Raw genomic sequence first — 17,204 nt, 5'->3', positions numbered from 1 at the left:
AGACAATACCTCCAGGCTGCTCACTTCCCAGCTTATTCAGAAAAGCACATTCTACTTTTGAACAACATCTGCTGTTATGTATAAACTGGCAGCCCCAAATTGGTTGCTTTATGCAACGAGCTAGTGTCCGGATGTTCAGAGATGCCAAATGCCCACAATTCCTATTGATACCGATTGGAGTTGTGGGTGCTCATCTCCTCTGAGAATCAGGCCAGACATTTTTAAAGCTTGTTGTGTCATATGTGCATGGGCTTTAAAAAGGGAGACACATTAATGAGCATGTTCTTACATTGCACATGTAATGAGACTCACATGACATATGTAAAAGACATGTATATGTACGTGCATATAGGGATGGCAGTTTCTGCATCTTGTCAAGATGGATGGAGCATGGGTGCTGCTACGGTTTGTCACCCATGTGAAATTTTCAATGAAAAATTGTGTAGGCAGCTCCCATTCTAGCTGGGTATGTTTTATTTAAATGAAAAGCATCAACAAAGTCATTTCTGCTATTATACATGTTTATAAATGAACTCTAGTCACTCATTTAAGCTGCTAAAATGCCCCAGGAGGGTTGGTTTAGAAGCATAGGAGTAGGGGATTTGTCATGGCAGATCAGACCATTGGTCCATCAAGTCTGGATCCTGCCTTTGGCAATGTCCAGTACCAGATGCTTTAAAGGAATGTTTCCAAACCACCCCCACCCCCACACACACACTATATCTGTCCAATCGTGCAATACTAGAGATGGGCTAAATAATTCCTTACTGACCTATATGACAATCAGTTTACACCCTGAAGTCTGAGATTTGCTTATGCATGGGAACAGAAGGAAGGCAGCCCTTAAAACATCTGAAAGTAAGTTCCCCCTGAGGGCACATTAATACATGGGGTGCTCTCTGCTGAAAAGTGTGCTGGAATGAACAGTAGAACGAACTCAGACATTGACAGTGCCTCAGGCCCCAGTGCATTGCAGTCACTAATCTCCAGGACAGAAGGGATTCCCCATGGCCCTTTATGGCAGCTTTTGCTTGTGTTCCATATTATGAGACAAATTCACGAAAGGCATAAATGGGTGCAATTCCATTGTAGTCCGTTGTAAATTCTGTGTGTGCAATGGTGCTGCACAACAAATCCATCTGTTAGGGGTTGCTTATTATAATCCTTCACGAGTGGTTATCCTACACTTATCATTTAGCATAACCACACATGTCGTTTGTGCGAGGCTGTTTTAGGTTGTATTATTGATGTGTCTCATCATAGGACTCCCAGCTCTGAAGTTCAGCCTCTGCCTACGCCCCTGGACACTCATCATCTCAGCATAAGGGGCTGTAGGAAGACAGGAACTTTTCCTTTTTGTATTTCATGGAGGAACAAGGTTTTACACCTGCATGAGCCTGATTTTCTGTTGCGTTGCATCCTGTGTAGCTATTCCCAGCTGGGCAAAGTGGGTGTAAAAGGCTACCATCCTGTCCTGGAAGGACTTACATGCATTTTGCATAGTGGAGAATCAGGCCCATTTGGGGCCAACCTTGCTCACACTCAAGTTATTTAGGATTTCATGATTAAATTCAGTGGAAACAAAAGCAAGGTTTTTTGGGTCTCTGTAACGTCTGAAAAATCAAAACCACAAGAACTGTGCTTTAAATGTGATAAAATGGTGAAAAAATTCGCAGCAGATTTAGTTAAAAGAGCATTGGCTTATAACTCACAATGAGCCAGAACTAAGATTCTAGATCCAAACACTCTAAGTTGTATCCAAAATGTATAGCTCTGGTCTTCTCAATTAATCGCGCTGTTAAACAATAATAGAATGCCATTTATTTAAATATTGTGGATGATTTTTACATTTTCAAATATACTGATTTCAATTACAACACAGAATACAAAGTGTACAGTGCTCACTTTATATTTTTTATTACAAATATTTGCACCGTAAAAAACAAGAGAAATAGTATTTTTCAATTCACCTAATACAAATACTGTAGTACAATCTCTATCATGAAAGTTGAACTTACAAATGTAGAATTGTATACAAAAAAAACCCTGGGTTCAAAAATAAAACAATGTAAAACTTTAGAGCCTACAAGTCCAATCAGTCCTACTCCTTGTTCAGCCAATCGCTTAGACAAACAAGTTTGTTTACATTTGCAGAAAATTCTGCCTGCTTCTTGTTTACAATGTCACCTGAAAGTGAGAACAGGTGTTTGCAAGGCACTGTTGTAGCCGGTGTCACAAGATATTTACATGCCAGATGCGCTAAAGATTCATATGTCCCTTGATGCTTCAACCACCATTCCAGAGGATATGGGTCCATGATGAAGGCGGGTTCTGCTCGATAGTGATCCAAAGTAGTGCAGCATGTTCACTTTCATCATCTGAGTCAGATTCTACCAGCAGAAGGCTGATTTTCTTTTTTGGTGGTTTGGGTTCTGTAGTTTCCGCATCAGGGTGTTGCTCTTTTTAAGACTTCTGAAAGCATGTCTTCCACACCTCATCCCTCTCAGATTTTGGAAGGCACTTCAGATTCTTAAATCTTGGGTCAAGTGCTGTAGCTATCTTTAGAAATTTCACATTGGTATCTTCTTTGCGTTTTGTCAAATTTGCAGTGAAAGTGTTCTTAAAATGAACATGTGCTGGATCATCATCCAAAACTGCTATAACTGCTGTTTATCCGAGAATGCAGGTAAAACAGAGCAGGAGACATACAATTCTCATCAGTCACAAATTTAATTAATGCATTATATTTTTAACGAGCATCATCAGCATGGAATATCTTGCAACACCAACTACAACAGTGCCATGTGAACACCTGTTCTCACTTTCTGGTGATGTAATTAAGAAGTGGGCAGCATTATCTCCTGTAAATGTAAACAAACTTGTTTCTCTGAGTGGTTGGCTGAACAAGAAATAGGACTGAATGGACTTGTAGGCTCTAAAGTTTTACATTGTTTTGTTTTTGAGTGCAGTTATGTGACAAAAAAACCTGATAGAGATTGCACTTCAGTACTTGTATGAGGTGAACTGAAAAATACTATTTTTTGTTTATCATTTTTCCAGTGCAAATATTTGTAATCAAAAATATAAAGTACACTGTACACTTTGTATTTGAGTTGTAATTGAAATCAATATATTTGAAAATGCAGAAGAACATCCAAAAATATTTAATAAATTTCAAATGATTTCTATTATTGCTTAACAGCGCAATTAATCACTCGCGGTTAATTTTTTTTAGTTAATCACGTGAGTTAACTGCGATTAATGGTCACCCCTAATTTAAAGCTATAGATGCTTATCCTAGGAGAATTAGTGGATGTACAGTATCTGTTTCTCTATTTGCTAGGTGGATTCCAATACAGTGGAAAGCCATATGTGTAGTTATCCAGTTCTTTGGGTTTACAGTAGTTCCTAGAGGTTGTGGTATGCAGTTCACATACTCCTAGTTAGACCCAGTTTGTACCCCAAAAAGCGTACATTGAGGCCTTTACTAACTGATGAATAGTGCTGCTTCATTCTCCACAGGATTGGAGAGCCTTGGAGTCCGTACCCCCTTGCTTGGATGAGGCCTCCTTTCTTATCAGTGTTGCCCACTCTCACAGTTTTATCCCAAGTCTTGCAATATTTTGAGTTGTTTTTTTTAATGCCCCAGCTCCTGGACTCAGAAGTTTACATGGGAATCTCAGCTTTCATTTAAAAGAAAAAGTAAGTTTCTAGCCCTCAAAGCAGGAGCATGAGAACCCTAAAGGTTCAAACACAGGAAGGCTAATAAAAAGACCTAAAATGTATAATTTAAAAAAAAAATCTCATGAGTTTTAAGCCAATCTCGTGTTTTTTGTAGGGGCTTGATTCCATGACTTTTGAATGCCTGGGATTGGCAGTACTGTGGAATTTGCAGGGAATTTCTGGGGACTCCAGTGAGGATGGTGCCTGTGAAGTGGAGGGGGAGACATTACTGCAGCCCTTAGTCTGCAGCAGTTGCTGTGGAGTGGCTCTGTAGCTTTGGAAGGGCATGGCTACACTAGAGTTTACAGTCCTAAGGTTGCGTTGATGCAACTGCACCGCTGTAAGCTCTCTAATGTAGCTGCTCTACGCCAGTGAGAGAGAGCTCTCCTGTTGGCTTAACTACTCCAGCCCCCTGAGCAGCAGAAGGGGTGATTTATTCACCCCAGCTAGCAACATAAATTATTCCGACATAAGCTATAGTGTAGACATAGCTGGAGAGAACACAATCCCTTCACAACTTGCTTACTCGGCCTGTGTGCAGAGAACAAGCTTTGCTCCAAAGTAACTCAGTGCAAAACATTCCAGAAAGGAAGTTTTAACATTTGTTAAGGGCTTTGACATGAGAAATGTGAGAGTAAGGACTCAGAGAATGTACGGCTAAGAATCCATGCTAATAATATTTGAAAATGGCAGTATAAAATTACAGTGCAATAGACATGTGGCTGCATGTCTAAATCTATGCACAGATAGGTGTGTTCTTCTGTTGCTGCCTTCAAAACTCATTGCATGATTATTCATAACTCTGTGGGGGGGAAGGAGGGAGCATCTTTTCCTTGTGCACAGAGGTACAGGGTTATGTGATAATGCCCAAGTAAAATGACTTGGGAAATCTGCAAACTTTTGAAAGTTAAATCCACCTCTAAATTAATCATAATGCAGCAAGTTAATAATAGCACAGTGAGTAACTGTCACTCTTGTGCAGCTCACCAACATCCATCATATGAGATAATTAAGTCTACATAACTAAAGTAATTGTAGTAGAACATTGCCACAGGATAAATATGCCCTGCTTAGAAAATAAAGATCTCACCTTCATCTCAACAAATTCAGCACGTAGGTAACAGGAGCAGACAGTTATCCTGTGACAGTGTTCTCTTGCATTAACATTGTTTTCTAAATAATCTTTCTGTGACACACATTTATAAATGTCATAAAATAAGTGAATGACTCAGCTGGAAAACATGGCAGTCCAGTGTTGTGAATATACTGCCACTCACTCCCTTTGGAGATTGCGTTCCCTAAATCATCAGCTAATCACAACTCTGACCCCATACATGCGCACGTGTACACACACAGACACACACACACACATCATAAAATATTGATGCATCATTGAGCTATTGGATAGCTCACATCCAATGCTCTCCTGCTTCAAGTTGGCTTATATCAGTTGCTTTTTATATGGAGCACAGGATATCTGATCTGATGGGGAGGGTACTTGTTGCTCACTCAGCAAAAATGGTATCAATTTGCTATGGTGGATTCTCAAAAGTGTACTAAGTGTCAACACCACAGTGGACAATTTCATGCAGAGACAAGTGTTGATCAGGAATCTTTTAGTTCTGGGAAAAGATTTTCAAATTTTGTCAGCATTTTTTTATGTTTCTTGTTAATGGATCGCTGCAGCTGGCCCTCCTGGGAAATCTGCCAGAGAACTGTGAAATTGGTAGGATTGAACCATAAACTTAAGTCGCTGTTGTTGGTCGGCACTAAGCTACACATGGCAAAGCTAATGAAATCTGTGCCAGTTACAACTATGAATATGTAGCTGGCAGATGTTAGTGTGTAGAGTTTGGTGAAAGCTGGCGTATAGATCTGAGAATCAGAACGTAGCTGCAGAGTTGTCCGCAACTTGGCCATCTTCTGATCTACACAAGCCCAAACCTGCAGGATGCTGAGCTTCTGAGGTGTGTGGCTGACTTGTCTCTTCTCCTGTTGACTTCAATGGGAGTTGAGCGTGCTCGCTACTTTGCAGGCTCAAGCCTTGCTTGTCTAATAGGTGTTCTGGACAACATTGATGGGGTGTGCAGTTAATTCGGCAGGGCTGTATACAGCATACCATGACAAAGTTGTGCCACACTTTGATTCAAGGGTCTGTCTTTTCAATGCATGGTTTGATTATTAAGTGGGATCAAATTGAATTGCTCTGCACTTGTCTGACAGAACATGGTGACTGGCAGCAGGCAGTGCATTGTGTATTGACTTGCTTGGTGAGTGAAACCGCCAGTCGTGGCTTGTGTGGGAAAATGCAGTACTAAAAACTGGTAATAACGTGTATTACCAGGATGGGGTCTCCAGGGCCTTTCCTCTCTTGTAGGCTGTTGTGAATACATCTTAGGTTGATGACTGAAAGTTGTTCTCCTTTGATGACTGTTCTGTGGCCGATGTGAAAATGAGCTTGTGGCCTCAGTCCTATTTCTAGTGCATAAGATTGGTACTACCTGATACCCTCGTTAGCAGTCTCAGCAGAAAGACTAGGACATGGGGCCACGTTTGTAAAGGCAATTAGATACCTAAAGATTCAGTTAGGAGCACAGTGGGATTTTCAAAAGTGCCACAGGGCCTAATTCCTAGTGGGAGTTGCAGATCCCACTAGACATGTATCTACATCCTTAATCACCTAAATGCCTTAAAAAATCTGGCTCACGGAGTCTGAACTCCCCTCCGGCCCACAGAGGTGGTTTTTTATGTCAGGGATAAAGCATATTGTCAAGGCATTAAGGGAAGCTTGTATTGCTATTACGGCCCTTGGTGGACCTACTATATCGATATAGAAAGGATTTCGGTTTCCATAAATATCAGTCAGGCTCTTTTCATGAGCTTTACATTCATTAGAAAAATAACTATGCAAATACCATTCTGGTAGGTAGATGTGTTGAGGCCTTTGTGGAAACAGATTACAATTTAGCATGAAAGTGCATATTCTGAGCCCTACTGAACAATCCATTTGGGACCCGCACAGACCTAGATGGGGACTCCTCCAACTTGAGCCTTTCCAGGAATTTGATTGTGGGCAGGCCGCCAGCCAGCACTGGCTACCCAGACACTTCAGCAATGTTCCATGTGCACTAGCTGCCAGGGATATCAAAGTCCAGCTGTTCTTGCCAATCTCCTCTGTCCCCTTTACCTCCTCAGCCTTACACACACACACAGTAATGATCATCCAGTGTTTATTGCTGTTTTACACGTCCTTCAAATTCTGATTGAAAACTCTCAAGCTCAATGAGAAAAGGAAATCTAGGAGTCGGGAATGACTTACGATCCAGAAAAGTAAACATGTAAATAATAAATGTTAAACAAAGCCATACCTAGGGGTGCAAGCAGGATGGAAATGTGACTCTAGGATAACAAGTGAAGAAGGAATTAACTTCATCCTCTACCTCATCCCTTTGGGCGGTCCTTTTGCCCTCTTCACTTTGCCCAAACAGGCCCCGTTCTATCCTTGTGGTTGTGATTGAAATTATACTTAAAATATTAGGCCAAAGCTTACAACTCCATTGGAAACACCTAAGTAAAAGAGGGCTGATTTTTGATTCAGTGGGTGCCTACCATTTCTGAGGATCCTGTCGCTTGTCTATATGATAAGAGTTAGAAGTAGCCAGGTTTGAGAATTTTGGCCAATATTTACATTTCACTTGGAATCTCCTTTCTATTAATATTTTGTTCTTTCCCTCTGTTAGCTTGTTTGTCCTCCATTCTCCAGAACCTGGACATTATGGGAAGCCCTTTTGTTGCCACTGATTAAGAGCAGAATTGTATGAAATATTTGCAAAAAAACCAAAACGAAACCACGCAACCATTTAAAATTCGTCAGGTTTCAGATCTTATTACAAAGTCAACACTAGGTTGATCACAAAAGGTTTGGTAAGACTCCAGGTGACCTTTTAAATGACGTAGGACTCATTTATGTTTTTCCCCTCATCATCAGAAATCCATCATTTTGCAGAAATTCAATGCAAAAGCTGTTGATAATTGGCTGTTTACAAATAAAGGGGCTGTTGATTCTTGCCTGTCTTTATTTAGCTAAAATTCCTACTGAGTCACAGTAGTAATAGATTTCCCTGGCTCACTGGCAAGTCCTTGTAGCTGGGCGTATCAGCTTGTATTGTGCGTGGAACTGTGTCTGAAAAGGCGCTCTCAAGAAATTATTTTTTTAAGCTTTGCATATTCTTTAATATAGTCACTTAAAAGCCATTTTTTCTCCTTCAAATGTTGTCCCTTTCTTCCTAACATCATCATCATCATAAATAATACTTGGTGAGTATTTAAAGAGCTTTCAAGAATTAACAAAGCCTCTCAGGACTGTTGTACTATACCTGTTTTACACATGGACAAATTGAGAGAGAGAATTTTTAAGTGAGTCATCCACAATCTGGCAGCAAATCAGTGTCAGCGCTCAGGTTGGAATAAAACCCAGGAGGCCTGACTTCCATCCGCTGCTGTAAGCACTGGAGACCACGCTGTCCCTCGCAGCAGTATTTTTGCCTGGGTTTGGCAGAGAACTGAAGCTAATATAGCTGCTTTTGTTCAAGAACTCTGAAACCTACAAATAACTTGTCCACCTGCCAATGTCATCTTAGTTCTACCTAGCAGTAATTATTGCTATAAAAACAGCAATGGAGAAGCACAACAATTAGTATTTATGTAGGGGCTATGCAACTAATGCTGGTGGTTGTTTATTTTCGATTTTAAAATTTTCAGAAATGGAATAATCAACTTGAAAAGGAGACTGCCCTGGACCATAGCATACTTTAAAATTTCCCCCATAAGATTCTAATATCTTGAAGGCACCTCAAATTTGGGCACATAAATCCACATGATGGCCTTAAAGCGAGATTTAATCTCAGTCTGCAATGTCTCCAAAATATTATGCAAGAGTTGTACAGCAGGTTTATTGTTCTATGCTTTGTACTAGACCCAAAGCAATGAAGGTAGGGGATATAAAAGGAATATTATTTGCTGTGAGATAAGAAAACTATTACTCATATGTAGTGGTCACATTTAATGTCTGTTACATCATCAGTTTCCACTAAGCGATGCTCTGACTTGTGTGTGTGTCTGTCTGTCTCTCTCTCTCTCTCTCTCTCTCTCTCTCTCTCTCTCTCTCGTAAGAAATTATGTTCTGAGTGTGAGGAATAAGATTTCTGAACGCCCACCCTTGCATATCTTTAAAAAAACAATTTAGCAGTACAGATGCCAAACAATGGCTGGAAGGGCATGAGAAGAGTTTTATTTTCTGTAAAGTTTTAATTATAAAACAAGGCAAGCAGGAGTTCATGATATCTGGGAGAAAATACTGTGACTATATAAAAAAAAAAAAAAGTCGGGATTGACATTATTGACTGGTGTGACATTATTTTCTTTAGAGAGACAAGGTGGGTGAGGTAATATCTTTTATTGGACCAACTTCTGTTTGTGAGAGAAACAAGCTTTCGAGCCACACAGAGCTGCTCTTCCTCAGGTCTGGGGAAGAAACATCAAGCCTCAAAGCTAGGGGTGGGACAGATTGTTTAGCATAAGTAGTTAGCACAGATAGTACAGGACCAGTCAAGGCAGAGTGACCCGTTAACACCTCTGCAGTCACCTGACAAAAAGGGGGGTTAGGGGGATACAGATTGTTGTAATAAGCCATAAATCCAGTGTCTCTGTTCAGTCCATGATTTTTAGTGTCTAGCAGAGTAATGAATTATTGAGTATTTTCTTTAGCAGGTAATGAAAGAATTAGAGACACTTTGTTCCCTATATCAAGGATGGCAAAAATAGTCTTCTAGCTAGAGCAGAGGGAAGAGATGACATTTTGCTTAAACCCTATATAAAATTATGAGCCTTTGGGTTCCTGTTATCTCTGCTCTTAAGATGGGCGCAAATTAGAACCCCACACCCTGCAATTTTGGTAAATTCAGATTGGCATCCAAGTTTGCTGGTGGCCTACATTCTCTCTTAACAGGAAGGGACAGACTCGTACATCTCTGAACTCTGGGAACATTCAGACCCAAATTCTGATCTGAACTTTGGTGCTCTGCTTCTTGGCTATGAAATCCTCAACTCGAGCTGTGGCTCCTAGGAGGAATATTTAATCTGCTTCTTGTTAGAGAGCAATTCCCATTGACTTTGTCCCTGCACTAGTGGAAATCTGTTTGTTACATACAGCAGCTGTGCCTCATAGTTCATTGGTTGCTAGGAAACAAGGGAATATGATCCAGTAGGAACTAAGTCTAGGGTCATCATCCTGGTTTATAGTTTTAAACGTGTTGGTACAGTTTAACCTGTGCAGGCAGATAAGCGGCAACCAATCATTTTTCCAGAGTAGAGATCTACATGGTCACTTTCCTGTGAGTGGCCAGTAGCACAGGGGGCTCAAAAAGCACCAAAAACCTCATGAGAAATCTGGCTCCCAGCCACCTTTGGCTTTATGCTACTGCTGTAAATAAATGGCTTGGCTGAGGTTTAATGCCATGCTAGTAGTTGAAGGGCACTTGTGTCTCATTGTAATGAGCTGTGGCATGAGGGGAGAGAAAACAAGATAACTGATGTGTTTGCTGTGCAGACTGAAGCGAAATGAAGTCACTGGTGGTGACTCCAGGGCATAAGAGTTGAGAAGTAATGCACCTTACTTATACACTGCTAACAGCTACTTGTTGCTAATGTAAATATTTTCCATGTGTGTTCTTCAGATCTCCCTGTCATGTAGTGCGAGATAATGCAGTGATCCCATGCTGTAAAACACACTATGGTGGATCATACAATCATTTGTGGGGGTTGGAGGGTGAGAGAGAAGGAGAATGAAATACATATTTTGAAAACACAAGCCGTTTTCACACAGGAAGAAAGAAGGCACCTCCAGGTGTTACAAAATAAGTTGTCACTGTTAACTACTGAAAATTATGTACTTTGAGTTTTGATTTGTCTAATGTCTTAATATTTTTCATGATGTGTTGTTAACTGATCTGTCCAGTGTTTAGCTGCTTTTACAGTATAGCAATAAATGAATCCTTGGAGTGCATGCAGCACTAAAGGTCTGGTCTTAATTTTGTAGAGAGTTTTTTTTTTCTCCAGTGCTAATATTTTGGTTTCCCTTTTCCCCCTCTTTCTCGTTCCAGAATCCAGAGCAGCTGTTGGAGCATTGTGCTCACAGGGAGATGATTCCTCATGAAGTCACTGGATCCCCTTCAGAAATCAAATGTGACTTTCCATTTATCAGACTGAAATCAGAACCAGCCAGACAGTGAAGCAAGAACAGTGGAGGGGGGACGGCGAAAGATGAAATCCAACCAAGAGAGGAGCAACGAATGCCTGCCGCCCAAAAAGCGAGAAATCCCCACCACCAGCCTGCCGTCCGAGGTGAAGCCAGTGATTCTGTCAAACGAAAACCACCGCACAGACAACTTAACATGGCTCACCAGTACACCCAGCAGCCAGAGCAGCATGGGGGGAAGGCACAGGCCTGGAGGGAGTTCAGTGGAGATTGGTTTACAGCAGGGTTTACACAAAGCACCGTCTACAGGAATGGACTATTCCCCGCCGAGTGCTCCCAGGTCCGTTCCAGTCTCAACAACACTTCCCACAGTGTACTCGCCCGCACTCTCACAGTCAGGGACGCCTGTATCCCCGGTGCAGTACACGCACCTGCAGCACACTTTCCAGTTCGTTGGGCCCCCGTACAGTGGACCATACGCCGGATTCATCCCCTCCCAGTTGATTTCCCCGACAGCCAGTTCCGCAACTTGTGCGGCAGCCTCTGCCTCTGCTGTTGCAACCACTCCATCCCAGCGTTCCCAGCTGGAGGCTTATTCCACTTTCCTGGCCAGCATGAGTAGCTTAAGTCAGCAGGGGCACAAAGTTGAGCAGCATCTAGTCAGGACACCTGGATTGATTGCAGCAGGGTCTCCTCCACCGACCCAGCAAAACCAGTATGTCCACATTTCCAGCTCTCCCCAGAGCACAGTCAGAAATGTGTCTCCTCCAACCATCCCAGTCCATTTGCATCCCCACCAAACGGCGATTCCACACACCCTCACCCTCGGCCCCTCCTCCCAAGTGGTGGTGCAATACTCGGACTCCGGGGGCCACTTCATCACGAGGGATCCTACCAAGAAAGCTGAGAGCAGCAGGCTGCAGGCAATGCAGGCGAAGGAAATACTGAATGGAGAGATCGAGAAAAGCAGGAGGTATGGCCTCTCGCCCTCTGGAGATGTGAGTCTAGTCAAAGCAGGCAATAAACCAGCTCCTCATCATTATGAGACCAGACATGTCGTGGTGCACTCGAGTCCTGCCGAGTACAGTGCACGGGATTCCTCAGGCATCCGGGCCTCTGTTATGGTTGTACCAAACAGCAGCACACCTATTACGGAGATGGAGATACAGCAGGCCACCAACAGAGAAACTCCTCCCTCAGTCCTCAACGACAAGGGAAATCTGCATTTAGGAAAGCCAGCCCACAGGTCCTATGCTTTATCTCCGCAACAGACTATGGGCCATGAGGGGGTGAAAGCGGTCGCCACGCTGTCCCCCCACACTGTCATTCAGACCACCCACAACGCCTCAGAGCAACTCCCTGTTGGACTGCCTGCAACAGCCTTCTATGCCGGGACCCAGCCACCGGTAATCGGTTATCTGAGCAGTCAGCAGCAAGCGATTGGTTACCCTGGAAACCTGCCACAGCACCTGGTGATCCCTGGCACCCAGCCACTGCTTATACCAGTTGGCAATGCAGACGTTGAATCATCAGGAGTAGCACCTGCTATAGTCACTTCATCTCCCCAGTTTGCAGCAGTGCCTCATGCATTTGTCACTACCGCCATTCCTAAGAGTGAGAATTTCAGTGCTGAGGCGCTAGCAACCCAGCCAGCCTACCAGGCAGCCGTGGTGCAGGCCCAGATCCACCTCCCGGTGGTGCAGTCTGTAGCTTCTCCAACGGCAGCTCCTCCTACACTGCCTCCTTACTTCATGAAAGGGTCAATCATTCAGTTGGCCAATGGGGAGCTGAAGAAAGTAGAGGACTTAAAAACAGAAGACTTTATACAGAGTGCAGAAATTAGCAATGACCTGAAAATAGACTCCAGCACAGTGGAGAGGATTGAAGACAGCCATAACCCAGGCATTGCTGTGATACAGTTTGCAGTTGGAGAGCATCGAGCACAGGTAACGAGCATTGCAAATTGTGGGCATAGGTGGAAAGATACCAATTTTATCTTCCTGGAAACAACTTACCTTATGGCGCCTTGCAAGAGGGAGTTTTGTTCTTAATTCTTCATCTGGCACACACCTAACAGCGCACGCCACGTTAGATCTCATGGCCCAAAGTCACCCCTTGTATGGTGCCAGTGGAGTTATACCAGGAATAAATCAGGCCCATTTTATGCAATGGTAGATCTTGTTTTGGGAAACTACGGGACCTGATTCTCCTCTCACTACCAGTTTAAACTCAGTTTAAGTCAGTGGAGTTACACCAGAGTAATGCTGGGAAAAGAGGAGAATCATCTTATGGTTTGACTATGCTTGGGGGAAGGAATCATTTGTGTACTTGTTTCAAATTGTTAGCTCAACAACCCAGAACATATTGCAAATCTGTAGGCATTAGTACTATTACTTGTTTGTATTAGGATAATGCCAGATGGTCCCAACCAACATCAGAGCTGCACTGCACATAGTAAAAGAATGGTCCCTGGTCTGAATAGTGTACAATCTAAATAGACAGGACAGACAAAGGACGGCAGGGGAAGCAGAAGCACAGAAGGGATTTGCCCAAGGTCACAAAGCAGGTCAGTGCCAGACACAGGAATAGAATCCAGGTTTCTGAGTGTCTAATTCATTGCCCTATGCACTGGGACTGTAGGCAGTGATAGTACTGGGAACAGGCCGCATTGTACTTTATAACTAGAGGACCCAAAGAAAGGATCAAATCTGAGCCATGATCCTAGTGGTATTAAAATGTAAAATTACTCAGTTTAAACCTCAGAAAAGTATATGCTTTTCATTCGGACAGTTGATTTTTAGTTTTGCCTGATTCCTGCTTCAGAAGGCTCCAGTACCGTTCAGTCTCGAATGAAAAACTGTCTCTGAGGGGTAAAGAGGGGACAAGGCTGTGAATTTCCATGGCTTGAAATTTGAAGCTCTCTTGGAATGCTTTCACTCACACAGTGAAGGCACTGAAATGCTACACAGAGTTTCATTCAGATTTTGGTTATGAGTCGTTTAAATGCTGCATAGCTCTCACGCTGTGTATATTCAAGGGAAATGTTAAAAGAAAAATTATCCCAGAACCTAGGCTACCCACACTTCTTCACTTTGCGTCATACTGGCTTGCATTGTAAAGAAGGAAATTGTAACTTTGCAAAGGGCCTTTCGGCCCCAGAGTTCAATGGTCATAATTAGTTAATTTGATACTGCCCAGTATCCAAGTAGCTCAGATTCCGCAGTGATGAGCAGGGGAATAGATTAGATCAATTAGATAGCAGTTTAGTTCAGAGAAGTATTTGGGTTATTTTTTGAAAAACAAAACAAATCTCAGTGCAAGTGGTTTAGATTTGGTTTTAAATATTTCTCTGCAGTGTTCAGAACCCAGACGCCGCACAATGGTGGCTGGTCCGTGAGAATCACAAAGAGAGATGGACCAGAAACTAACTGGTTTAGTATTGCTTTCCAAAATGAGTGAGTTGTAGAAGGGAAACAAACGACATCAATGTTGAGGAGTAAATTAGAGCTCTAAAATTCTTTTGGTTTTAACAATCCAAGGCCTATGCTTCCATAACTGCCTGCATACAAGTAGGTTCCTATATATGATCCGCCACTCAGGTAACTGAGCATGCAAATTAGGTGTGCAGTTGTGTTCCCATTTATGCATTGGGGCTTCTGGTATTTTCAGTAATCCATATAAGGAGGCAAGTATATTGGTTTTTTATTATGTGTGTTTTTATATTAAGAGTATCACTTTAAGAGACATACGAGGATCCACAGAATTGCTTTTCGTTTACAGCCTTCAAATCCTCAGTGATATCACTGCAGGGTAGGCTTAGAGCCTCACATCTCTTCTTCGGCTTCATGATCAGAACCGGTTTTTATAATTTGTTTATAAATTGTTGCTTAGAATAATGAGATTTCAAAGATAGTAATTTTCCATCTGCAATTTTCATCTTGCTCTCATTTCTCTCCCTCTCCAGCCAAACCACTGGTCTCTGCACCAGCAGAAGAGGTACAAATTAGTAGGTAGCATTTATGTCATGTCTTGTTCACAGATATGTCAGTGTAGCCAATGTGGTGTTGTGCTGCACACTGGGAAGAGTTCCCTTGCAGAAGGATAGAGTGCCATCATCTGGTAGAAAGCATATTCAGTTGCTGGCTATAAAAACAAAACTGCAAGACACAGTCTCATCCAGTGAAGTGTCAACTTCTCAAGAAGCCTATAAGAATCCGGCTGACGACATCCCAGTTAAAATACTCCACCAGCTGTGTTTCCCACAAGGGATGCTTCCAGAATTCAGAAAGAGTCACGTAGAGATAGGATTAAAATGTGGGTTTAATTTAGGTTTCCTGTAGATTCCAGAACTTGGGTCTCTTCCCAGATCAGCCATGTCCCAGTATAGCAGCAAGTAATTCTCTGATTTGAATTTGTCTGTTTAGAGAGATATTTTATCTGTGTGTCTGAAGTCTCTGATGACCTCATCCACAGTGTAACTTAGATATTTAAAAGCATTTTAACCTCATTAGTAGGTACACAACAATTACTGTTAGGAAATTTACAATATGAAGAGGATTTAGTTTTGTGTTGAGAGGACAGAAGTTATTCTTGCTACATATATATAGAATAGTAACAGCCCCACATTCTGATATTCTTATATGTAGAATATATATTAACTCCCAGAATACATTGGGGGAGTATATTTAAATAGGAGCTAATTATAATTAAGTATTATGACTGTAATTTTTTTTTTTTACAATTAGCTCTCATTTATATGTATACGCCCTCCAGTGTATTCTGGGGGCCTAATTATAATATTAGTATAATTTAAAATATGGAGTATTAATATAATCTTAAAATAATGTTGTTACAATCAGCTGTCATTTAAATATACTCCTCCCGATGACTTCTGGGAGCTAATTAGAGTAATGGTGAATTCGCATCTTCAGAGTCTGTACAAAAATTAACTAATCCTCGCACCATATCTGTGGAGTAGGTAGTAAAGTATTTTTATCCTTGCTTCGTAGATTTGGAAACCTGGAAAAAAAAGATTAAGTAACTTACCCAGAGCCACACAGGAATTCAGTGGAAGAGCTGTCCTTAGAAATCTGGCATCTGTGGTTCCCAATACCATGCTCAATCCGTCTGACCACACTAATCTATTATGATTATATCATTTCCTATATTTATTTTGATTGAACCAACCCTGGAGATCCTTCCTTACTTTGTTTTGTGCAGTCCTTGTCACCCTGGTGTCAAATGGGAGTTTTGTCTGAAAAAAGACCTAAAGATTTGGAACATCATTTATAATTCTTAATGTTACTCTGGTAACTGCACACACATCATCATAGCCTGTCTTTTTCCTTGCTGCAAGGAGCAGCCTTAGAAGGAAACAGAAGGTGTACAGTAATTCACCTGTACTTACATTAGATCAATACACACAGTAGAAGCAAAATAACTCTTCTACAGTGCTGGCTTTTTTAAAAAGGGTTTTGGTTCCTGATTATTGTTATGGAACAATGTGCTGCAGTGTTGTCTCCTGATGAAACTAAAGTACAGTTCAAAAAAAGAGAAGGAAGAAAATGATGAACACATCGTTCACCATCTCTGGTTTTTAATAGAATTATAGACATTCAAGATGGAAAAGCCCTATTAGGTCATCAAGTCCATCCCTGCGCCAGCGTAGCATTGTTCCCTTAAGTATATTTTAAGTGCTTCATCCAATCTAGCTTTCCATCTATTTCTGCGCACACAAATCAGTCACTCTTTCTGTTGCTTTGCTCTCCACTTTCAATTAGCCTTGGCACACGGCAACAGAAATAAGAGGGAATTAGACTATGTTTTCAGCTACAGATAGAGCGCGCTCTCTGCCATATGCTCCTGTGATCGGTACTTCATTGTTCTCTGGTCTGAGTGGCAGTAATTGTATATTCCTGTGAGTGACAGGGAGGCTATATATTGTATGTTTAAATTTGTTACTCTGTTCTCTTAGCTTCTGAAAGGGCAGCACTCAAGGCCCTGTCTGGCACTGGCAAACAGAAGTTGCTTTCCTTGTGAATCATTGGTTATTCCCCAGTGCTAGTCAGGTTTGGGATCACAGATCTGTGAAGAGCTCTCTATCTGTGCTAGGATTGTTTCTCTCTCCAGGATGCCACTCTTCTGACTGCGTATGGAGAGCCCAGTGGCACTAAGATTCCAGAAGTCACTGGGTAAGAAATGTATTGTAGGGCCCACATGTTTGAAA

General features: G+C 41.9%; 1 protein-coding gene across 13 annotated transcripts in view; it reads left to right on the top strand.

Annotated features, from left to right (window-relative positions):
- ATXN1 (ataxin 1) overlaps nucleotides 1-17,204 on the top strand; it is a 280,037-nt gene that overhangs the window by 242,809 nt on the left and 20,024 nt on the right. For 12 of the 13 annotated variants that reach the window (XM_073331975.2, XM_073331971.2, XM_073331974.2 and 9 more), the window contains one exon: nucleotides 10,884-12,924. In XM_073331975.2, coding sequence (XP_073188076.1) covers nucleotides 11,044-12,924 — 1,881 coding nt within the window. In that variant the 5' untranslated portion in view covers nucleotides 10,884-11,043. Of the gene's footprint in view, nucleotides 1-10,883; nucleotides 12,925-14,942; nucleotides 14,975-17,204 lie in introns of all 13 variants that reach the window. The other variant, XM_073331980.1, reaches the window with a different exon arrangement.

This window comes from Lepidochelys kempii, chromosome 2, assembly GCF_965140285.1.
Source record: "Lepidochelys kempii isolate rLepKem1 chromosome 2, rLepKem1.hap1, whole genome shotgun sequence".
NCBI classification, from domain to species: Eukaryota; Metazoa; Chordata; order Testudines; family Cheloniidae; genus Lepidochelys; species Lepidochelys kempii.
The sequence above is the reverse complement of the archived record's forward strand: the minus strand, read 5'-3'. Positions and strand labels throughout refer to the sequence as shown.